General features: G+C 50.6%; 1 protein-coding gene across 2 annotated transcripts in view; it reads right to left on the reverse strand.

Annotated features, from left to right (window-relative positions):
* CORO2A (coronin 2A) overlaps window positions 1-19,997 on the reverse strand; it is a 47,582-nt gene extending 27,585 nt beyond the window's left edge. The window contains exon 1 of one of the 2 annotated variants that reach the window (XM_052701464.1): window positions 19,917-19,997. Coding sequence is in view for 1 of the 2 variants with exons in the window: in XM_052701463.1 (XP_052557423.1) it covers window positions 1,944-1,946 (3 nt within the window). In the remaining variant the exon portion in view is untranslated. Of the gene's footprint in view, window positions 1-1,943; window positions 2,403-19,916 lie in introns of those variants that run through there. The other variant, XM_052701463.1, reaches the window with a different exon arrangement.

A 19,997-nucleotide genomic window follows, 5' to 3' on the forward strand; every position in this document is an offset into this window, starting at 1 on the left:
CACTTCATCCTGTTCTTCACTGCCTGTGGAGCGATAAGGAGTCCCTCACAGGACCATGTTGCAATCCTGGTGCTGAAGCAGGGCACGTGAAGGCTGCGTGAACTGCAGAAGCAGCACTCAGTTCAGCCCGTGCAGACCTTGAAGGCTGAATCACAGCTTGTGAGGTCTAACAGAATGCCGTGCAGTCCCACCCACTTTCAGGTAAGCAAAGGGAGACCTGTCTTCTCGTTGCTGCCACCGATCTCAGGGCTGATCTCAGAGCTCCAGGAGAGCAGTCTGACACAACACCACCACATAAACAAGACTCGCATCCTCTCCCCATCCAAACACAAGCAGAAATGCTCGCACTCCTCACCACACCTCACCACCGGGCTGAGAGCTTTCCAGCTCATCACGCACAATACAGATGGTATGACCCCCCTTTGTCAAACAACTGTTTTCTTTTTTCTCGGGCTGAAGGGCACAAATACCCACCACTGACATCTAAGATAAAGATTGTCTTTCCTCCGCTCTCTGCAGCTTCACCTCAACGAGCCTTCCCTTCCCATGAGAGCTGTGCTAAGCATGGCCTGTGCTGCAACCCAGCAGAGCCGCCCTGGCAGCAGCAGAGCACACCCAAAATTCTGCCAGTCCCCGGAGACCTCACTGCTCAGCAGCCCTTGGGAAAGCTGTGCTGTGACAGTCTTCCACAACGCTTTTAGGTGCTGTTTCCTTTTGTTCCTAGGCAGGTTTCCAAGCTCTGCCTTTCCCTCATCATCCACCCTGAAAACCACCGTGTCCAGGTAATCCAGCCTGACAATTTGGAGACTCTTTCCCCTGCCCTCCCCCCATCAAGGAATCTACAGTCCTGAATGATTTTTCTGAGGTCCTAATCTGAGCGTTAGCAATAGTTTGAAAAGCAGAAAAACAACAGAAAAAAAAAAATCTACCCTTTGTTCCTTATCACGCAAGCAGGGTCAAAAAGAGACAAAATAGGGACAAATAAAGGAATGCAACTGCTGATAAGGGGAGATTTTGAAAGCTACCATGAATATTTCAATGTGAGTGCTATGAAAACTTTCTCCTTTTCTCTTTATGAATGCTAAGCTTATACTGTATAGGTTATATATTGCATCTTTCAACCTCGTCATTTTTAGGAATGTTTCCATAGCCAAAAAATAAGCCTTAGGGTGACTGTGCTGGCCATCTCTAGAACACTGATCAGAAATATCCAGGGGGAGTGCCACAAGAGAATCAGGCTTCCAACTGCATGCAAACAAACAGACTGAAATGTAATTAGGATTGATGGCTAAAAGACAATGTTCGTCTACTTTTCAGCCCTGATTCAGCCATGCACAGAACAAAACTCTTGCATGCATTCAGCTGAAGGTAATAAAACCAAACAAAGCAAGAGTCACCAGCCCTCCCAAAATCTGCTTAGGTCCGTGGTCTTCCCTCTCTGCTTTCTTTTTACTGCCTTCAGCTCAGTTTCACTCTGCTTATCCTTCTCCTGCCAAATCCTCTCTCTTCACTATCCTGTCACCTCCACATTTACCTCTCCCCATCCAAAAAATGGACTACGTAACCTGCTGCCAAAAGATCAGAGGAGTCACCTTGGGAGACACGAAAAAAAACTCCCTCGGCTCTGCTAAGGCTAGTGAGCTAATGGCAGTTTGTTAACACACAGGGACAGGTGACAAGAGCAGGACATACATGAAATCAGCTTCACCTGCCCCACACCACATATCACGCTGAATGTGGGACACAGGAGGAACACAACCAGTCCAAATGTGCCAGGGCTTGCGGGAAGGAATCGGTTAAACACATAACTTTGAATGCGGTCATTAATGCATCACGGAATACTGCTGGTTTTCCGCCTGGCAGCCAGCTACATGCGCTGTAAATTTCATGACGTGACTCCGTACCAAGCGGGCCGTACAGAGCAGCCCCATAGGAGTACTCACCATCCTCCCTCCACAGGTCGCCCAATAGGTTTACACCGAAGCCAGATGTCTGCTTCCTGCTCCCATGCGGTCCTTGCTCAGGCACACGGTCTGGGTCTCAGAGACCCCACGTGGAGGGGTGCTGCCCCCTGCTCAGAGCTGCCCCGCAGCTGCCAGGGCACCGGAGGGACCGAGGGCCGCCTGCTGCTGGGCTCCGCGCTGTCACAGTGCTGTCAGGGCACAGCCAGGTACAGCCCTGCAGGTGTCGGGTCAGCAGGCACAGCCTTCCTTACGCCACCCACAGAAAACATCTCTCCCCAGGCTGCTGCACTCCGGCGAGACTCAGAAGCGCTTGCAGGAGATGTAACCAAAGTAGTACTAAGAGTAACCAGACAAGCTGACCAAGTCTCAGTTCCGCACAGTTAGGCTGGGATCATTACAGCAACAGCAAGAAAAGCACTCTACAAATATCAGGTCGTTATATTTACTCTGAATAACATTACCAACGCTGCTCCCACAGAGCAAAGATCTCTCTGCAGCTCACGTGTTCCAGCAGACCCTGCCCCTGCTGTTAAGTAGCAGCACTCCAAGTGACAGACTGGAGAAAAAAGTGTGTAGAGGAACTTTCTGGTGGCTTTACAACTTTCAACCTCACAGCATCCACATTTCTCACCTCTTTTTCTAGCCCTGAGCAGAGAAATGGCTGTTGGCTGCAACCCCTGGCAGGAGTGCAGCAATGACTAAACAAGCAAGCAGCAAGAAAGGTGTCTGCTTGTGCTAGTTTGGAATGCTAACGTCTAGGTACAGCACTGGGTTTCAGTTTTCAGTCCTTTGTGTCCTTCTTTGCCACCAGCTTTCAAGACAATAAAAAGCTCTCCAGTAGGAAAGAAAGTGGGAAAACATGTCCCTGTTGTTAAACCAAGCACTAGGAAGACAGTTTTCTGTCAGTAAGACACACTCATCCCTGAAGGGATTCGGAAGGCAGGACAGCATCCCTCATGTGAGCACAGATCAGGCTCAGGCACGAGCAGTCAGCCTCCTCCACCATTCATCCCACCCTGGGCAACCTTTGCTCTCAGGTGATCTCACCAGAGCAGTCAGCTCTTCACAGCTCACCACACTCCCTCCTCTCTTCCTTTTAGTGAGCAGCAGCAACAGGGACAGAATTGCCACAAACATTAACGAACAGCTCCTAGCAAAACTGTCCACAGCAACAGCGTGGCTGTAGCTTTCTCCAGCACTGCCTTGCTGAGGAAAGGACAGGGGCTCTCCTGGAGCCCTGCACCACCTGCTTCAGAGCGACCCCCCCATGCACCTGAGACCTTCAGTCTTCTGCTTACTGTTCTTCATGCATGGCCTGAGAACAGGCAGAGCAGGGAGTTCTTCCAGAACCACTCCCCTCCAGTCCCCAGAGACGTGTGCCAGCAGCCCAGGGAAAGCCTGCTGTGTTGTATGTAAGTCACTTAATGAAAGGGTCACTAATGATGCAGACCTGCTCATAAATACCACATCCTGTGCGGCAAGCCCTGGTCTGTGGGCTGCAAGAAAACTGGAGGGAACCCCTAAAAATACCAAGGAAGCTTTTGTGCTGTCAGACTGTTGCAAGAGCAGACAGAGGCTTTGTGAAAGCACTCCTTCGCTCCACTGATTTGGACCGTTCTCATCTCGTCCCATTAGCAGCTGTTGCTTCCCCAGGATAAAGGTCTCTGTCATAAATGAATGCTCCTCTCTCCTGTCCTCTCATGCTCAGGGGTCCTTCATTTATAATAAGCTGTTTCCAAGAAATTGTAGTTATTAAATGAAAGCAAAGTCCTCATACAGCCACCAGACGCTGTGCTCACAGGGTCACACTATCCCTTCTCATTTTAAGCGCTCCTTATCTTCAGATGTGAAAGGCTCTGGCTGAAACTATGTGACATGTGCTGCTGTCAGTATGGAAGATGTATTGCTAAGAACTGACTACAAGTTTAACACAACAGCAACAGCAGCCAGGGCACTACATGAGTACCTCTGAATCTTCCATCCCTCTGGAAGCAACGAGACTGCTCTCTGATGCAGCAGGAATGTGCAGGTCACCAGCATTTCAACTCCCCTCTTAAAGCCAGCGTAAATGTTTTCTGTTGTCCAGAGGAGGCAGAAAGTCCAAACATTAACTGCAACTCTGTTTATGCTCAGAAAGGAGATCTAAGTACAAATGACAAAGCTTGCTGACCAGGAGCAAGAAACCCAGTAGGTAAAACAGTTGCAGGTGGCATGGAAAGAACACAGTGCTGGATGCAATGGAAACTGAAGTTGAAGCAAAATCAAGAAGATATAGGGGGGCTAGTAAATTTAGGCAGATTTGATGTACAAAAAGCCAACAAAAGAGGTAAGGAGCAATTTCTAGATGGCACAAGAACTACTGAATTCTTTCTCCAGTACAACTGAAGCAGGATTTTCAAAGGTCACTTTCTCCAACCTCAAGAATGGTTTGCCAGAAAATGCAAGAGAACAGCACTGATGTGCATTACATTACAAACAAGAACATCCTCACAAATCTCAGCCACTAAAAGGACACACACAAGAACTGGAAGCAATAACCGGGCAGAAATATCGTGACAGTGTCTAAGCACACAGCTTGGAGAGTCACAAGCCCAAGTGAAGTTGAATCTGGTGAGGGATGTGAAGGCAACAATAAAGGTTTCAACAGGTACCATCAGTCAGAAGGACAACTGTGGAAAATGTGTGCCTGCTGAGGAATGGCAATGAGAACAAACACCAAAGAAGGCTGAGGTATCAAACACATTTATCTCAAACTATGCTGGTAAAACTAATCTTCAGCAATCCCAAGGCCCCTGAGACTGGTGAGTATATCTGGAACAAGGAAGGTTTGACCTCGTTGGAGGAAGATTGGGATGGAGAACAATTAGGCAGACTGGACACACAGAAGGGACAAACACATGGGGGCTGAGGGAGCCAGTCAAATCATTCCAAGGCCAACACTGCTTTTCTTGGAAAGTCATGGAATGGAAGGTGTCACGAAGGACTAAAGAAGGCAAATATTCCTATTCTCAAGAAAGGCATGAAGGATCCAGGCAAGCACAGGCCCTTCAGCCTAACTTCCAGCACACAGGCAGACATAGGAAGGAACCTCTTAATGAGGAAATTGTCCAGTAGCTGAACTGGTTGCCCAAAGAGGCTGTGGAGTCTGCGCCCATCCTCAACAACCAGACAGCGTCCTGAGCATCGTGCTGCAGGCAGCCTGCACTGAGCTGGCAGTCCAACCAGCTATCTCCATCCTTGGCCATACTGTGACTGTGGAATGTGCATGGTGATTTCCAGGGAGACAGAGTGAAAGCAGACCAGAAATGTCTATGCACACTCACTGTAGAGAAAATGGGAGAAAGTTTCTGTTGCAGGACATGGTCTGGGGGGGACTCATCAGCTCTTAGGAGAAGGAAGATGAGCTGTAACAACTCAACCAGGTGGCTGAAAAGCAACGATAATAGGCAAACTGCAGCACATCCTCATTTGAATCGGCTTCATGAGATAAGAAGGAAAGCAGTGTTAGGTTTTCAGGGAAGACTGGGAAAGGGAAAGTGAGATCAAAGAAGTGAAAAAGAACAAAGTTGGTGGAAACACAGAAAAAAAGTGAGACAGGGGGAGGGTCAGCACAGCTTTTGTAAATCCTAGCCTGGCCCCAAATGCCAAACCGTGCCAACAAACATCAGAATCTTTGTGTGTTCAGGTTTCCAATACCCAGTACAGTTCCACAACAAAACAACGCAGCAGCACTACGTTAGACTGAAGGTCCTTAAGTTGATAGGATTTGTGGAAATGGGAAGCTCCTGCTTTTTGAGTGCTGCAGACCCAAGTTCAAAATAGACTCACCACCCTCGCTGCAAGCCTGCACTGCTGCCAGGAAGGACACATCTGTGGGAAACAGGCAGATCCGCACAGGTCTTGGGAGCACATCTTCCTCTTATTCTTCTCATTCATTTCTTTACATCCTTCCCTGAGAATCTTCTTCTAAAACCCTCCGGTGAGGGAGCAGCACTTCCTACAGAACTTACCACTTCTCAGCTGCCTTTAATATTGCGGAGCTTTCAAAGCCAAATCTCCTTTTGTGCAGCCTGAGTGTCCTTTGCTTCTTATCCTATTCAGCCACCTCACAGGGAAAAGATTGTTCCCTTCTTCACGCAGCAAGCTTTCCTGTGCATCTGACACACAGCTTTTCAGACTTCTCCAGATACACCTAATTCTCTCGCCATTGCCATGTTTTCTCAACAGCTGATGAATTTGTTCTCCTTGCTTCTGCTTTCTCCCAGCAGACCTGTATTTTTTCAGAGCAGCTGCACCTAAAGCTGGCTTATGTCCATTTTACTAGCATGGATGAGCATATGCTTTCTTTATGATTTACCAGATTCTTTCCTGTCCGTATTTATTTCTTGCTGCAGCGTGTCATTGAGTTCTGCTCAGTATAGGATGAACCACAGCCCCTGGTCACTTTCTGCAGGACTGCTCTGAGTCTGCCTGCATCGTGTCATCCAAATACACCCACCTCTCACTGCTCAGCTGCATCCTGTTTCTGCTGTAGTGTACCTGCAGCTCATCGAGGCAGCTTCAAAGCAGATACCTGCCTTCTGCAGCCTTCCTGCTCCTCTTGCTTCCTGTTTATTTTTCCTTTGTCCTAACACCGACAAAAATATCAAACAGCTTCAGATGACAGGGAGAACCCTGCAGAGCTTTTCTCAATGGATTCTCCCATTTTGATCACGCAGGCACATAAGCTGCTATATAGCTCCTCCACGAGATTTACATCCCTCTTACAATAGACAGGTGTATACAGTCCCCTCATCTTGATTAATGCAGCAGCACTGAACATTGGTCTAAAGCCAAGATAAGAGAAATGCCCTGCTTTTACACTGGGTCTGCTGGGCTTACCACCCTTCACGAGAGGAAATCAGAGTGTGTTGACATGAGTCGATCGCCATGCTCATTCCGCTTCTTCCCTTCACTGTCCCTCCCAGAAGTTCCCCTTTGTCATGTTGCTGTGGCATTCTTTCTATGGAGACGCATACAATTCCCTTTGTCTAGAGCTAGAGTCTTGTCTCCATTCTCTTTGGTGTCCTCAAAGACATCCTGTTCCTAGCCTGGACCCTGCAGACCGCACTGAGCATGGCTCACACGCGCTAGCCCTGAACACAGCCTAACCTTGATCAGCCCCATTGGAGCCCAAATCCCAATTTTTCCCTTCCCATTCTTGCAGAGGAATTTAGCCAGCTTTCAGTGGGTTCTGAGCTCGTCCCTCCGATAAGACAATATTGTCAGCACCTGTGAGCCCTGCCAGCCAGAACCAAGCTGATGGGTGACAGCAGGGCATGTCAGAGCTGATGGACAGTATGTAGGACAGCAAAGCACTTGCTGTTCATGGCAGTGTGGCAGAGAGATGCATTACTTCCATGCTTTTTTTTCTCATGGGTCTTTGGAAACTGTTTTTGTTTTTTTTTTTCCAGTACATCAGACTGAGCTCCAGGTCCAGCACACCAAACATCTGTGTTGTCAGCCATTTCACAAGAGCAGGTCAATCTTGTCTTATGCAAGGGAGAACTCTTGTCTTGTCTGTGACAGGAGATCTGGAGCAACTCCCTGGAGCTCAGATTACAAAACAGTAGCCAGGGCTCCTGTCACAAGACATCTTCTCAGGACTACAAAAAATCCTGCTGCTTCCACCACAGAAAGTCAAGGCTGCAATGACGTGCAGGAGATGTCAGGGGGAAGTTGTGTGCTGTGAGAGTGGTGAGGTGCTGGAACAGCTGCCCAGAGAGGCTGTGATGCCCCGTCCATCCCTGGAGGTGTTCAAGGCCAGGTTGGATGGGGCCCTGGGCAGCCTGGGCTGCTGTGAAATGGGGAGGTTGGTGGCACTGCCTGTGGTGGGGGGTTGGAGATTCGTGATCCTTGAGGTCCCTTCCAACCCTGGCCATTCTGTGATTCTGAGAGGCTGCATTACACCTCTGTCTGTGCTGGGGTTTGCCAACAAACAAATGCCCCTGTGCAGACATACACATCTACAGGCAAAAACTAGCTGAAGAGTGTCTTTGCCTTCTCCACTTTAAGAAGATCCCCTTCTAGATTAGTTTCTGGGTGCCAGGATGAAGTCTAAACTGACCACCAACACCACTGGCTTTCTTAGTTTAAGTACATGCTTCAGCTTTTACTGGAAAAGTGAAAGTGGTAACAGCTACAGGTGCCTTGCAGTCCATAGAAAGCTCCTGAAATCCAGATAGCTACCAAAGATCATCCTTTGCATCTCAACAGATAAAGCTGTCCCCGGTTTTATCAATTCCATTTTTCCCCTCTTCCATTTCAAACTAGAAATTGTCTCCTTCCGTGTAAGAAAGCAATGGTTCTAGCAGCTACTGGAGAAGACTCTCTTCCAACATAGAAAACCTAAACATTCCTGCCAAATGTACTGCTTTTGTAAGTAAGCAGCCATCCACCACGTAGGTCCCATGTGTGTGGCTGCTGCCCTTTGCCATTTGCTCCCCTGCCCCAGCTGTGTGCACCCCACTCCATGCCACAGCCCCTGCAGGGCTGCTCAGGGCCCCAGGCTGCATGCAGTCCCCTGCCCTCATCCACACCATTTTCTTCTCTACCCCGACAGATTTGAGGCACTCAGGCTCACATTTCAGAGCTTGCATTTCTCTAGCATCCCACCCACTGATTCCATCCTCCAAATTTTAATGTGCATGGTGAGTACATCCTCAAAAAAGCAAACAAAAAATGTCAGCACTACCTATAAGAGATGCACATGTGGAACATTATCCTGCCTTTTGCAGATGTTTTATCGGGGTTTGTATCCCAGGCACACCATGCTGCACAAGTTCCATGTCTGCTGCTCAACAAAGCTGCCAAGGAGGACGCATCTGGAAGAAGTTGCTTTGGATCCCAAGTCAACCATGGAGCACTGGTCCTAAATGTTGTTTCAAACACCACTAGAAACCTAGGGGCTACAGATTTATTGTCATGAGAGCAATAAACAGCACAGATAAAATAGCTCTCACTTCCCGGTGCACAGCCCGGTTCCCCCTAACACAGGGCAAGGAGTTTCCCTTCCCGCAGCCCTGCCTGCACGGACATTGCCCTGGAGGTGGGGTTCGTCCTCTCGGAGCACCTGGATCTTGGAGCGTGGCCCTGCTGAGGTCCCCCAGCACACAGCAGAAGAGCAGACGCTGCCTCCCGCGGCTGCAGGAGCCGAGTGCCCCGGCATCCAGCTCGCCAGTGGGAATTCGCACAGATAAAACTAATGCATATGCATTTGCGGAGCTCTGCGCAGGGCTCCATTACTGCAAAAGCTCAGTTTTCAAAGCCTGCCTTGGCATGCATACCTCACCTCAGACACTTGAGCCCCTTCAGGGGAGCAGTTTAAGCCCTGTGCCACGAGAAAACTAAGCTACAGGTGAAGTCTCACGAACAGGACCAGTCTGCCTAGAAGTTTTATACAAACGATGCGTTCCAAAAAAAACCCTAAAATTGAAAAATCGGCAGGTCATTGTAAACAAGAACGGAGGAGGAGAGCCATTAGCTCACATTCCTCAATTTGCTTTATCAATGTCCGTATTCTTAAAAAAGAAAAAGAAAAAAAAAAAAGCTTAAGTGTAGTCCGGGCTTTCCAGTGAACCAACAGAACCACACAAAGGAGCGCACCGCTCCCCGCAGCCTCCAGGCTGTGCATTAGCTTTTAGCGAAGGTATCTACCATATGAATAATGCAGAACGTCGTCCTGAGCAGCTGTACTCCAATCAATCCACAGCAGCAAATAAAAACCTTTCAGCACGCCTTTCTGCCGGGCAGTAAGAGCCTTTCACAGCTGCTCAGAGGCATGTTCTAGGAAAAACAACCCTATCTGCCACTCTGGCTGGAAACCTTTCAGATCAGCCAGCTGGGAACCAGCCATTAAATCAGCCATCCCGCGACGGGCCCTGATTTTATCAATTGCCTTTCTTTGCCTTTTGTTCCTAAAGATCCACACCCACCGCCAAGGGGCTCAGATTAAGGGCTGGGTGCACTTCTGGAAAACGACACGTGCCTCCCCTCACCCCCCGCCTCAAAGCACAGGGCTCTGGGGCTGCAGCCCTGCCCGAGCTCCCCCTCCATCCCAGACAAACCAGATGCCCCCCCGCACAACTCCTCTCCCCCTGCTGCAGAGCATCCCCTTCCCCGCTGCAAAATAGCAGCGGTTCTCCAGTGTTGCAAAAATGCTGAAACAGAGTTGCCTGGAAAGCTGGCTGTAAAAAAACCTTCTGCCTGGAGTATCAACACTGCGCAAGGAGGGCATGAACTGGAAGGTGCAGAAATTACTCAAGAAGGAAACAAGTTATTTCCTCATTCATGAGACAGTGAGGTGTGAGCCCTCCTGACCGTGCTCAGAAGCCCCACGGCTCCATGTTTTCAGTTTAGGCAGGCCAGGACACCTGGGAGGAGGCATGTCCAATCCTCCTCCGTGCCAGTGGGACCCCACAGCACACACAGACCTATTAGATGACATGGAGAGGTGAGACAGTGTCACATCACCTCGCAGCATCCTTCCAGCATAGGACCCAAGGCAGCCTGGCAAAGCCCAGGGGCATAACCAAAACACATCAGACATGGATTTTTTTCATGGTGAAAGATACACCGAGTGTTCCAGACCTCAAAATAAATTTAAGCGCATACGCCAGGACTGAAATGAAGCTGTTCTCCACAATGAAAAGCAGAGATAGAGAAACCCAAAGTATCACCTTCCCGGATGTGCGTTCAGCTGCATTTGTATTTGGTCACAGTGGAAGCCACATCAGACTTCCCAAGGCAGGCAGGAGGGCAGAGTGAGGTGCAGGATAAAAACTCTCCAAAGGTGACATCTGCCCACGGTGCTTCTGCCACCCATTCGTACTGCATGACTGCGTTCTTCTCTATGCTGATAGGGCAGGGAGATGGGCAAGGGAGCATACGTGCCTCACAGAAACAGCTCAGCCAGGTTGCTTTTAACTGGGTCATCCCAGCACAGCCAACAGCAGAGTCCGGGAGCAGAGAGGAAAGCAAAGCAAAGAACTGTCACTCAGCCTCCAGCAGCTACCAAGGGGCTGCCAGAGGGAAAGCCCTGCCACGGGACCTGAGCAGGACCCCAAAGCTGCCTGTGGGTGGGATCCCCCAGAACACTGTAAAGAGAAGCCATATTGTGAAAAGCAGGCTGCGAGTTCCTTACTGCACTGCTGGTCTTACACCAAACGTGTACTTGAGCCTCCTCTGGGTTAAGCAGGAGAAGCAAAAACAAAGCAACAGCAATGAAGCATACAGAATCAGAAGACAAAATCAGGTCAGGTGTCCGTTCTGAGCATCACAAGCCCTGCCTTCAGCAAGGCTCACTGAGGCTCCCAGCTGAGCCTGGCAGACCAACACGGAGATGTTGGCCGTGGATGGAGATCTCAGAGCCTCTTTGGGAAGCCCTCCTGGGCTCGCAGCAGTACCCAGGTGAATGGTTGGACTTGTAGCCCACCAGAGCCCTCTGGCCTTCACTGAAGAGCTACTCTCTTGCCAGTGGGCTCCAGCCTTTGTTTGTGTTGCTGCAAATCAGGCGCAGAAGTTGACATTTGCCTTCACTGAAGGTTACAGAGGGCTTTTTTTCTCTCAAGGCCACAGAGAAGAGTAAAGCAGGCTGCACAGCCCAGGAAGGGTTGCTTAGGAAGCCCAGAGGCTGGGAATTTCCCCAGAGCATCTATTGCCAAATCTTGGACTTCCCTGCAAATGCTATAGACAAGCACTGCTTTTCCCTTCGGCAGCAAAAACAACTCACCCTGGAGCAAAGGGCTCTGAGGCATCTGTGGTACCATCACAGCCACTCTGCTACCAAGGGAGGCTGGAGCTCCTGAAATCTTGGCAGTGAAACATCACCATGCTGCACATGAATTCTCCTGGGTCACAGAAAATGGTCTCATGACTATTAAACCTATGTCAATCAGAAATCAAGCTGGAGAACGGGGCCCACCCTTTGGAAGAGCGTGAGGGCAGTTATGCTGATGTGAAGTCAGTTTGTGCCTGCCAGGAGGGATGGAGAACCCCTTAGGGATGACTCCACACTCAGTGACCACAGCACTTTCTGGTGGTTTGGCCTCCCCTGTCCCCACACTGCCCACGCCTGCTGCCCTCCTGCTTCTGCTCTGAAAGCCCTGACAGAAAGAAAGATGAGGTGTCAAGGGCACAATCCGCACAAGTCAGCGTGTTCTTTGAGAACTAAAATGACCATGAAACTCAGCTCATTTTCATCATACTTATCAGAGCTCCCAGGAAGGGCAGGAGCCAGCCCTGACTTTTTGAGTGCAAACCCCTGCTTCCATGGGTTCAGCTCCAGCTTTCCGAGATATTGTGTGCTCCATCAGAAAGATAGCGCTGACTCGCTCACATTCCCCAGAGACAATACCCTCTTTCACTTCGCCAGTTACCTGGGCAGCAAAGAAAATATTATTGCTTATCAGCTTCCTTGTGAGTACTAATGTGCTTCTGAATTCAATGAGAGGGCAAATTCCAACTCACAGAGCTTTTCTACCCTGGCAAGAACTTGCTCTGTTGCAAAAGAAAAGCAAATAGAACAATCCTGTTTTGAAGAGCGGTAAAAAATCAAAGCCCCTTCATCCCCACAAAAACTCAGCATAAAAAGGAAGTGGTGAAACACATAAACTTTAGATGTTGCCACATTTACTGTCAGAAGACAGCCTTGACAGCTCATCATCTGACCCGCATGCTCAGCGGGTCTCTCCCAAGACCAGAACTCTCACTCTTATGTTTCACAGGAAGAAGTTTCCTGCTGCCCGAGGCCAAGCCAACCCCTGACTTTTGGGGGCCAAAGTTCAGTTCCCCATTAAAAACAGGCAGTCGGGTCCAGCAGCCTGCCATCTTGTATGACAAAGTAAGGATGCTTGATCCCGCTGCCCTTTACCATGAGGTCTGAGCATGCTTGAAGACCTCCATGGCACGTGGGTACCTCAGGTGCATCAGCTGGGACAGAGTTAAATCTCTGCCCTGTATCTGGTATAGGGCTGTGTTCTGGATGTAGGAGAACGGTGTTGCTGACACCCCTATGGTTTAGTTGTTGCCCAGCAGCGCTGCACAAAGGTGTCCTCATGCTACCCTGACAGTGAGGGGGCTGGTGCACAAGGAGCTGGGAGGGCACAGAAGCAGGACAGCTAACCCACTCTGTCCAGAGGGATGTCTCATGCATACAGTGTTAGGCTGGGCATTAAACCTGGAGGGAGCTGGCCTGGAGCACAGCCGCTGCTTGGAGACTGGCTGGGCGTTGATCAGCAGGTGGTGAGCAATTGCTTGTGCATCACTTGCTCTGTATATTTCCTATGATTGTTGTTATTATTCTCTTCCTATTTTCTCTCCTATTTAACTGTCTTTACCTCAGCCCATGGGTTTTACATTTTCTTCCAACTGTCTCTCCAGTCTCTGGGGGAGAAAGAGCCAACAGCTGTGCTGGGCTGCCTGCTGGGTTAAACCATGACAGTAGGCCAAAGTGCAGGGGAATTTCTCTGCAGCAAAGCCATCACAGGTTTGGGGGATTTGGTCATCTTCAGGGAACCCCAAGGCCTTGGTTAGTTTCCTAAAGGAGTCCACGTGGAGCCCCTGTGCTGGTTAGGGACCTTCCCACATCTCCTCTGCCTGGTCCAAGAGCTGTGGGTGCCACCAGTTCTTCTCTGCAGCCCAGAGGTGCAGAGACCTTCCCCCTTCCTTACAGCATCATCTACATAGAAAAACACGTAGGGGCCCCCAGAAATGGGAGTGGGGGGAGCTGTTCCACACATAAGCACTGCCTGTGGAAATGCTTTACAATTCCAGCTGAGGCTTTTCTCTTTGACTTGCTGATTAAATCAAAATTGACATCTCCCTGCTTTCTGGAAAATTCTTAGCTCACTTTTGATCTCTCTAATGGTAGGTCCCACTTATCTGAGGCACGACAAGACAGCAAGAGTGTGTGGCAAAGGCAGCTGCAGCAGAGGCAAAGGCCACTGCTCTCTACTACCGCATCACAAGCCTGAAAATCAATTTGCCATCTAGAGAAAGGATAGCCAGTCTGCTTTTTGCTCTTTTCAGTTCTTACTCTAGCTTTGATTTATGCTGGCTAAGTGGAAGGACTACTGATGCATTCCCTGTCAGACGAGACTCTGTGCCCATTCATTCACCCACTGGGCTTGGCAAATGCACACTGCCTGGGAAACCAGTAGTATTTTTCTGAACCTGATCCATCAGAGCAGCGCAGGGCTGCTGTTTGGGCCAGGCTGTGAGCACGCGTTTGAAGCAAATCTCCTCATTCTTCTCCTCACTCCAGCTTGCATTGCAAAGCAGCCTTGCAACATGGAGACAGGATTCAGTCCAGGTGAAATTAGTGGTGCTCCACAAATCCATCTGCTAATGGGATTGGCTGGGTCAAATTAAAACTTTCAAAATGCCTGTGGATATGAAGTCTAGGAAGCACTTGTTTCAAACCACAGGTCCAACCTCTCTCACACTGTAGATGTGCCTGCACTTAACGCAGAGGTGACCTAGGTGACGTCAGTCATTGCATGCCTTTCCAGACATCCTTCTCTGATCTTCAGCCTTGCCCATCTTCACATGGGACTGTTTTCTTGACCTCCCCTCCTCCCAGTATTGCTCTGTTTGACATTGTTTATGGATGTACTTCCATTTCTGATCATTTTCTTCCATATCACCCCACAGCTACTGCTCTCCTCTGTAACCAGTCCCCCTCTTCACACGTCCCATCTATCAGCAATGAAGATCATCCTCTCTTTGCATACAGTGCTTACTTTCCTACACGCTTCATTCCTGCCTGTTCCCATCCCTTCACACATCTCCTCCGGTACCAGATTTAATATCCTCAAATCTCTGTCCCTCTGCACCCTCCCTTTCTCCAGCCCTTCCAGCCGAGGAGCAGCCCAGCCCATTCTCCGTGTCCCAGCCAAATTCCACCCTACAATCTCCCCGTCCCTCCCTCTGTGGCTGCCACTTTCCAAATCAGCCTATCTCTCCACCTTAGCTGATATCCAAAGCAACATTATTTTTTGTTTTTGAGTCAGCTCTGGACATCTGTGCCTTGGGGACTTTTTTAAGCCAAGGGCTTATCTGTCTGTTTAACAAGCCCTAATGGATTTTCTGCCTGCAGATTTGTCTAGCAGTCTTTTTTTGAACCACATCCTCCACATCCTGTGTCAGTGAGTTTATCTGTATCCTGTAATTCTTGAACACTGATAAATGGAGAAACAATCGCTCCCTATCTGAGCCCTCCATCCCATCATCCTTTTCAAAGGCTATATGCCATCTTCCCTCTCAGGCACACTTTTCCCAAGCAGAACTTGTCCCTCACTGCCTTTACTCCTGCACTGTTGTTGTGGTTTAATCTGGCAAGCAGCTAAACACCATACAGCCTTCTGCTGGCTCCCCTGTCCCAGTGGGATGGGGAAGAGAACTGGGGAAAAAAGGTAGCATTCACAGAACTTCAGTTAAAAGTGAAGTCAGAAAAGAGAGAAATAAGGGTAATAGTGTATTTACAAAGCAGGTGAGGTACAAGTAATTGCTTGCCACCTGCCAATTGTTGTCCCCAAGCAGCAGCTGCCCACCCACCCATCCATTTTCAAGCCTATTCTGCATGGTATCATATGGCATGGAATATCCCTTTGGTCACTTTATGTCAGCTGTCCTGACGCGGTCCTGCTGGGGAGATGCTTTGGGAGTGATGGTCTTTGAATCCCAGAGGGAAGATGAGCCTCTGCAGGATGCCAGCAGCTACCGGTGGGCTGAGGGATGCCCCCTGCTTCCAGAGAATGCTGTTCTGCAGTGGATGACATTATTTAGAAATTCATCCTGTTCAAGCTGCTAGTTATGCATTGTTTTGTGGAGCTCCTGCCATCAGTCCTCCTCTTTGCTGCTAAAAACACACCTCATTATTTTCCAAATAATTAACAACTTCCTCTTCCATTTACTGGGTCATGTTCTGATTCATCAGACTGAAGGAACAATTATCCAAAAAGATAGTTGAGATTCCTTCTGTTTTAAACACCACAGGAGCCAGGAGCTCCCTGAAACACAGCCTGGCCGCCAATAGAGATGAAAGCATCACACTCCCACTCAAACATTTACTTACAAGAGCTCAGGGAAGTGCCTGCATTTGCCAGCTTCAAGAATCTGTGTGCTTGACAGGACGCACCACACCACAGCTATTGCACAGGACCTGGTGTACAGAGGAGGGCACGAGCCTCAAATGGACACCATGGGCTGTGAGGTCAGGACCATCAGGACTGCAGAGACTTTCCAAACCCCAGCTCAGCCTTTTGACACGTGCCATGATTTTTAAGACTGTGGGGCACTAAACTTCAATTGATCTCTGTGGAAGATGCCAAGCTATCATTAGCGAGATCAATCTTTTCAATTAAGACTTCAGGCATCAGTTACTAACATGAAGACCTCTGTAAAATTGAAGGGAAACATGAGCCACCAGTTTGGCCGCTGGTGGGAGGTGTCAGACAAGAGGCTCTGATCCTCCCTGACTCTAAGGAAAAAAGCCTCTGTGCACAGGAGGAGCTGGAACTAATGAGAACATGAACTTGAAACAGTGCTATTCTGATTTTTTGTTCCACTGTGTGTATTTTGGTATCCAAATTAAATTAGAGAAAATGGCAGAGAAAAATAATGTAAACTAATTACATTTAAGTAGATGTTAGCAAGACAATCTTTGACTTCTATTTGTCTGATGCAATTAAAGAGCTGTCTGGGTTTTCTGTGCCTATTATCCCACTGTTTCTTTGCCAGCACAGGCTGTTTTCGCAGGCCAGGTCGAATGGAAGAAACCAGAGGATCAAAAAGGAAGATTGGTCCTTCCTGGCATCTTTCATGTAATCAGACAGCCCTCACAACAAAGTCAGTGTGAGCTTCCTTAGGAAGGAGTGCTGCAGATTTGCCAGCGACTGAGGCACAACAGCAGTTATGCTTTTCTAAAAGCCTGTGTAACCGCGACCCAGCAGCCCTGAGGAGCCTCCCTTCCCTCCCCACTGCCCTCCCTGTCCACGCACAGCTCCAGGGGCTGCGGGAGAAAGAGCAAGATGCAGCTGCTCAGCCTGTCCCGCTTTCCTGGAAGTTATCTAATCAGGTTCCATGAACTTTGCCTCAAATTCAGTCGTAAAAATACCATAGGCACCATGAGTTGCTGCTGCTTTATCTTCCTTATTGTCCTCCTCCGCCACTTTGCCCTGCAGTGATAGAGAGGTGGTGCAGACAGGTACACAAGGCCATCTCTCTGCAGAGTGAGCATCCGTTCCCTGCATACCAGAGTGGAGCCCTGCACATCCCAGAAGGGTACCCATCCCTGCAGGCATTCAAGGCCAGGCTGGATGTGGCTCTGGGCAGCCTGGGCTGCTGGCTGGCGACCTGCACACAGCAGGGGGGTTGAAACTACATGATCATGGTGGTCCTTTTCAACCCAGCCTGTTCTACGATTCTGTGATTCTATGATGCTATGAAGAGAAACGGACTGAGAAGCCAGACTTCAGGCTGTGCACGGCAGTGTGCAATGCTGGGTGAAACAAAGCAGGAAGAGAGAAAGGGAGAATGGCCTCCAGGCCGCGTGCTGCCAGTGGTCCTTCCATGGGCACTGGCTGTGTTTGAGAAAGATCTTTGCTTGGCTGTGAGTTGAGAAGGCCTATTTGCAAATGTCACAAATTGCCTTGGGAAGAGCAAACGTCAGCATTAGCCTAGCACAGCCCTGCGAGCGTCTTTTCAAAATGGAGAATTGCTGGCAAGCCTGTAATACCGCAAAGGGGAAATCCCTGGAAATACCAGGCCAGGTTGGCTCCTCTTACCAGCCAGCATCACCCTGTGTGTATCAAACCCCCTCGGCCCACAGAGCCTCCTGGATCACCCCAAGGTCTTTCCTGTTCCTGCAGCGAGGAGGCAGAAGGCGCGCCACTGTAATTGCTGCACGCTGCCGGCGGTTTGCCCCAGCCAGCTCTGCACAGCCTGAGCTGATCGTCTTGCACCTGTGGGAAGCCAGGGACACCTGGCCGTGCCGTGCAGCAGGAGTGCAGGCTGCTGGCAGCCCTGCCTCCATCTGGAGGAGGCCGGTCTCATCCAACCAACGCAGCTCCAGCACAGCAAGGCATCAACCCCACGGCCTCCACAACAACGGCTACAGCATCCCTGCCAAAAATTACCACTGCGGTTTGAAAGTGGAAGACAGGAGAATAATGGGGGGGGGAGGGAGGGAGAAGCAGAAGGAGGAGGTGTTTCTTTGTTTTTCCATTGAAGCTAACACACCAAATATTCTTAGAGAAGAGCAGGGGACAGAGTACAGACTGTGCAGAGGTCCCCCTGCACCAACCAAGAGCAGCTGCAGAGAACTGTTCTGGGCTGGTCTCCTTCCACCCTGTTCCTTCACAGAAGATCTCTCACGCCTTGTCACCCTCTGACAGGTTCCCCATGAGATCCCCACTAGAGAAACTGGGGGAATCTGAGAATAAGGGGGGTACAGATAATAAGGCAGGCACTACAAGACAGCTCCAGGGACCAGCAGCATCCCAGTGCCACATATCCAGCACAGAGCCAGACAACCCCAAATCCACTCATTATCCAGCTCCTAATAACATTACCAGGTGCACAAAAGTTCAAGATGTTATCCATTCACTTAAATGTTTCCCAGGGGACAAATCAGTGCATTCAAGAAAGAAAATATCATGGGCACAGAGTCAGAAAGCCATCACATCACCAGATAACAACCAGCAGGGAATCCACTGCCACGGACACCCACAGGAAGCAGGAGGGCAGCACTGCCCTCAGGGCACCGTGGATGCTCAGCGAGGCACGGCACATCCCTGGCCTCCCCAGTGCAGCATTATCTGCGGTGTGCCTCACCCACATGCAGGATGAGAGCATCGGTGTGACAGCAGACAGGCAGCTCGAAGATGTGGTCAGCAGGGAGCCCTGTGGCCAAAACTCCTGTCTTCAGACGATGTGGGTGCGACTGCAGACGGGTGGACCCTGCAGGCACAGGACCCTGATGGCTGCAAGAAGCTCGGGTGGGACCTGGGGACTCGTGGAGGAGAGCTGTCACAGACTGAGAACCCCATGGGCTGGACCAACACTGCAACGCCAACCGGTGGTTACCTTCTCTGTCCCTCTCTCTCTCTCTGTTTCCCAAGTTGTTAAGTAACACAGGATTTATTGCGATTTCTTTTACAGTCACACAGTTCAGCCGCACAGCTTAGAATTATCCGTGAGAGTGGCAGTACTTCTAAGATCATTCTAGTACCTACATTATCACTGAGACTGATAATTGTGTTTGGACCTGGAGAGTTGCATCACCTTCATCTAACCGAGGCGACTGGTGAATCCGCTCACCCTCCCTCCCAGCACAGGTGGGACACGGCACCCACCCAGGGGTCCCGTCCGTGCGGTGCAGGCTGCGCTGACATCCCACAGCGCGCACTTCCAGGACTCCAGAACAAAGGGTCCGCGTTCAACCTGCCGCACGCACGTACGCGGGGCTGCTCTCGTGATCGCGGGCGAAGTTTACGGGTGGCCAGCCGCTGCAGGGGCGGCCAGCGCGACGAGCAGGTGCCGGGCGGGAGGGGAAACGCCGCTCCGATTCGAGGGAGCCCCGATGCAGCGCCGAGCTCCGCGCAGGGCCGCCGCGGCCACTCGGCGATGCCGGGAGGCGAACACCGCGCCCTGGGGACGCAGCCCTCGCCGAGGGACGGCCGCGCCCCGGCCGCGTCCCCGCGCCTGCGGATGGCGGCGGCCGCTCCGCACAAAGCGGGGTGGGGCCGCGGGAGCCCCGCAGCGCCGCACCACCGGCACCGCCCCCGGCTTTCCCGCACGGCAGCGGCCGGAGGAGCCGTCCCTCCGCCGCCGGCCGACCCGTTCCCGACGGCGGCAGGTGCCCGGCCTTCCCCCCCCACGCGCTTCTCGGCCCCGCGCCGTCCCGCTGCTTACCTCGCCGCTGGCCGCGGGGGTCCGGCTGCCCGCAGGGCGTGCACATGGGAGCCGCGCCGCGCCAGCCCAGCCCGCTCCCCG

Source organism: Tympanuchus pallidicinctus, unplaced genomic scaffold (genome assembly GCF_026119805.1).
Source record: "Tympanuchus pallidicinctus isolate F22 unplaced genomic scaffold, pur_lepc_1.0 scaffold4, whole genome shotgun sequence".
Lineage (NCBI taxonomy): Eukaryota > Metazoa > Chordata > Aves > Galliformes > Phasianidae > Tympanuchus > Tympanuchus pallidicinctus.